We start from the raw sequence: 4,485 nt of genomic DNA on the forward strand, positions 1-4,485 counted from the left end.
AGTAGTTAAAATTAACTTTTCTTATTTATTTACTAAATAATTTATTATAGAAGATATATTTTTGTTTGTAGTGAATAAAAATTAAGGTAGTTCTCTCTCTCTCTCTCTCTCTCTCTCTCTCTCTCACACTTAATTTATTTCACTATCTCCATAAATAAATAAATAGATTTAATTTAAAAAATAAAATAAATTAGGTCTTATTTGGCTATCGTATTTATTAAAATTTAATTTTTTTTCAGTATATTAATACAATTTAATAGAATTCAATAATAAATGATCATATTATTTACAACACATATATAATCTTTTAGTACATAGATTAATCAGAGTTTGTTAAAGATAATTCTTCATGCTATTAATTAAAGCTATAGTTTCAGTAGAAGGAAAACATTTGAGAAAATGTTGATAATACGAGTTTGCTCCCTGTGGAGGCGTAATGCATAAACACTTCCACGTATGAGCTCATGCACCTTGATTCGCAATAAATCACTTTGGAGAGATGAATCCTTCGCATTAATCTGCACACGACTAGTCGGACATAATTAACGTTCATTCATGCCGTCACCTTTGTACTAATACAACAATTCGCAGAAAAGTGAAATCATGCAATGTCCTGCGGATTTTTCTAATCGCAGCGGTTTCTATGTTTGTCTAATCGTTGTATCGGTGTTTGTGCGATGAATCAAGTGTGTACTGAAACTTAAATATTGTTCTCGTGGATAACCGAAAAAACGAAATTATCTTTCTACAATTTTTGACATCCTTTGGACATGCTACAGAATTGCTCGAAAAAAGAAAGAGAGTGATTTCAGTTATTTCTTGACATATATTTGCCAATGAGTGAACGGTTTAAAAAAATGCACTTCACTTACAATATTTACAAAGTGTAAACGTATAAAAAATTCAATTACGAATAAATATATAATCATAAAATGTCTAAATTATAAATATAATTTGTATATGATGCTTATTTTCTAGCCCCATAAAACTTTATGTAAAATACTTTTTATATATTTTAAGATTTTTTTAGCAATATTCTTTCGATACAAAAATATACTTTGAGAAAGCCTGTCATAATTTTTTAAATATGAAAAACATTATTTAAACGAATTATTTAAAAAATAAATATATACATATGTCTCTTATTTTGAATTTCTTTGTAATATACTTCAAGGTAATTAAAACCACAGAGAGATGATTGGCAGTCATGCTCTTGTGTTTCTACAACATGCACTTTCCTTGAGATTTTCTTTTACGACCGAACTTTCGGCGTGTAAACACTACCGGAATCTTATCGGCTCGGACTCTGGATGCGCGTTGCATCGTCTTCCGGTTCGCGCCGCTCTAGCTTGTTCATTCATACGAATTAACGGACCCTCGTAAATTGTACGCGATGAGCAGCGCGGCGCGTCCGCCGCAATTAAGCGCGATTGTGCCGCCCAGAGAGTCGTTCGTTCGCCATCGCGAGCGCAATGAATTCGTGTCATGCCAGAAGATGTCGGCCGGATTAGACCGCGAGCCGAATTGAGAGAATGACCGAATGCGCGCACGGCTTCGTCGTTGTCTACCGCGCGATAAATTGATATTAACCGAGGAATTGCACGCCGCCGCCTAGCCGCTCGTCTCGCCGTCTCGGAACTTTTTCTAGACCGGACCATAAATTGAAGTTCGTCACACGCGGTGACTGCGCTAAGTTTCCTAATCTGTAACATGTCTGAACAAATTTTATAACTTTTCGTCGTTCTGCGAAGAGATAGGATAGACAGACTTACGGTGGAGTGCGTCACCGTTATCGTTCATATTAACAAAGTTGATGAATTGGATAAATTTTTTTCTCTGCTCAAATTTGTCCTAATCAGAGAGTTTCTTATTATTGAAACTAAAAGATAAGATAACTAATCCGGCGACAAAATTTTACTTTCTAGTTTTAACTGTAGTATAGTTTTAAGTTACAATACATTTAATTTGAAGTTATATATTGAAATGTTTAAAAACATTATTGTAATTATAAGGATATAATGTTCACTAGTATTCTCATTAGCAAAAAAAACAAGAACATAGACTTTTTGTGCTCTAATCAAAATTTATTTAAATATAAGCTCAATATAAATCCAGTTAATGAAAAATATAGTTTTAATAATTGTTTTTAGAACATTGATTAAAAATCGGATGACAACGCATTTTGTTTTATATCAATGAAGTAATGGTACTCCAATCCTTTGAGTCAAAAACAACACAGACATTTTGTTATTTTAACTTCTATGTAACAAAATGTAAATAAATCTATTTCTATATTAGTTTCGAAGGAGAAACATTGACGTATGTGTGAACTTAGTAAATAATAAATTAAATTTGAATTAAATTTATAATAAATTTTCTTGAAAATCATTTAACTCCATTGTTTTTGATAACGATATATTGAATAGAAATAGTAACAATCTATAGAAATTTTTAAAAAATTGGATATAATTTGACATTATGAATTTGACATATTTTAGTATGTTTACTCATCATAATTATGGTATAATAATTACAGAAAAACATTTTCTCCTTAAATCATTTTGATGAAGCTACTTGAGATAAATACCATTCTACATTTACTTAATTATGTATATGCAATTCCGTTTAATATAAAAAAATTATAATCGTATAATGATGTACTAAATTTTTATTAATTGTATCTATTTTATGTTTTAGGACCATGTCATTATGTTTTTTTAGATATTTAACGGCAAAGAGGAGAAACTAATGCAAGGTAAGAATAGAATAAAAGTATTTATACGGTATTGCCATGAAGTTTGATTGACTATCACGTTACATCACATTGACAACATCTTAGTGGTAAATATCTCAATAATTGTAAAAATATTGCGAGAGGACAGATTTGCAATAGGTTATCAAGAATATTTGCGAATTTTTTCGGACTGATGTTTTTCGCCGACGATCAGTTTACAAGCGTATAAATATAAAAATAGCGGATTCGCGTCTAATAATAAAAAATGCTTTTCGAAGCATTCATCGTAAATAATAAAAAAAAACAAATATCAAAATGTCTCTCAAAATTGTTGAGTTTTAATTGAAATTATAACAATTTATAAATATTTTTTTTTCATTTCGGTTTCTGTCTTAAAAAATTTTAAATTGTTTGGATTGTAAGAAATTTTAAGTTATTGATAAGACAAAATACAATCACAAAAAGATTACATTATAACATAATTTTAAAATTAAAAACGGTGTTTACATAATTACATATCACAATTATGATATAATAATGAGAAAGAACTTTCTTTTCAAGTTGTGTTTTAATTTATTTTTTGAAATAAAAATTATTCCACAATTCCACTATATACAATTCCACTTGATGTATACGTGATAACACATGCCATGTTATTTTTAAATCATTTGTGTATACTTTTGCACGCTTTGGTTAAGATTAGATAATTAAAATCAATTATATATATTTATCTCAATGTAAATTGTAATTACAATTCTAAAATTCTCATTCATTAACAGAATATAGATCTGTGCAGCGATAAAAATTTAGTTCAATATAGACTTGATATAAATCCATATTGAATGAGAAATATATTTTGAAATTGGAATAACTGTCTTAACTATCTTAATGCTAATTCATATCTTAATGCTTAATACGAGTATCCGATACTCTGAGAATAAATTCACTATTAATACTCACGAATATCGAGTTGTAGATTTTGTCATAAAAAACGATGGGCGTTTTGAGGATAGCTTCAGCGGATAGCAGCATTCCATTGTTATCGGTTTCGAGGACGTTGGAATCCGATCCTGTGTGTTGGTACAGATCCCTTTTGGATAAAGCTACGGTAAAGGGCGCGATTAGGGCCAGCACGAAGGCCAGCGAGCCTAGCAGAACGCTCCAGCGTGTTGCGCCGCGAGCCATTCTCTCAGACTGCCTTAACGCTACTGCTGTTCGATTTGGCTACGACGTCTCTTCTTGCTGCTCCCTAATCGCCTTTGCCCGCCGCTGCTCCACGACCGGCGTGACTGCTCATCGTTGTTCCGAGTACATGAAACGCCACTCGCTTCCCTCACTCAATGATAATTTCGTGACACCACGTCAATCCCTACTACCGATTCTATTACTAATAGTCTAATATGCAATCGAGTCTAATATGTATCTTGAATGTAATGTTCTTTAGCATCTCTCTCTTTCTTTCTCTTTTTATTTTTCTCTCTCATTTACTCTCTATGAACCCTACCGTACGATGATCACTTGATGCAGTGATATGCAGGTTCCTGCCATGAATAAGCGTGTAGAATATTAGAGTAAATTGACAGATTTTGTAAATATTTTATTTTTCAGTATTTTCATAACTGTATATTCATAACTGAATATTGTATTAAATGGTTTCATTTATTTTGATAACAATAATTCTTTGAAAAGTTTAATTCTGTTGGATCAATGTTTCTGCATAGTCATATGATGATCTTATGAAGAGAACGAAA

General features: G+C 31.1%; 1 protein-coding gene across 1 annotated transcript in view; it reads right to left on the reverse strand.

The window, feature by feature from the left end:
- LOC105621537 (nidogen-2) overlaps positions 1-3,919 on the reverse strand; it is a 22,671-nt gene extending 18,752 nt beyond the window's left edge. The window contains exon 1 of the mRNA XM_012203010.1: positions 3,695-3,919. Within this exon, the coding sequence (XP_012058400.1) occupies positions 3,695-3,919 (225 nt within the window). The remainder of the gene's footprint in view (positions 1-3,694) is intronic.
- Between the last annotated feature and the right edge of the window lie 566 nt (positions 3,920-4,485).

Source organism: Atta cephalotes, assembly GCF_000143395.1.
Source record: "Atta cephalotes unplaced genomic scaffold scaffold00034, whole genome shotgun sequence".
Lineage (NCBI taxonomy): Eukaryota > Metazoa > Arthropoda > Insecta > Hymenoptera > Formicidae > Atta > Atta cephalotes.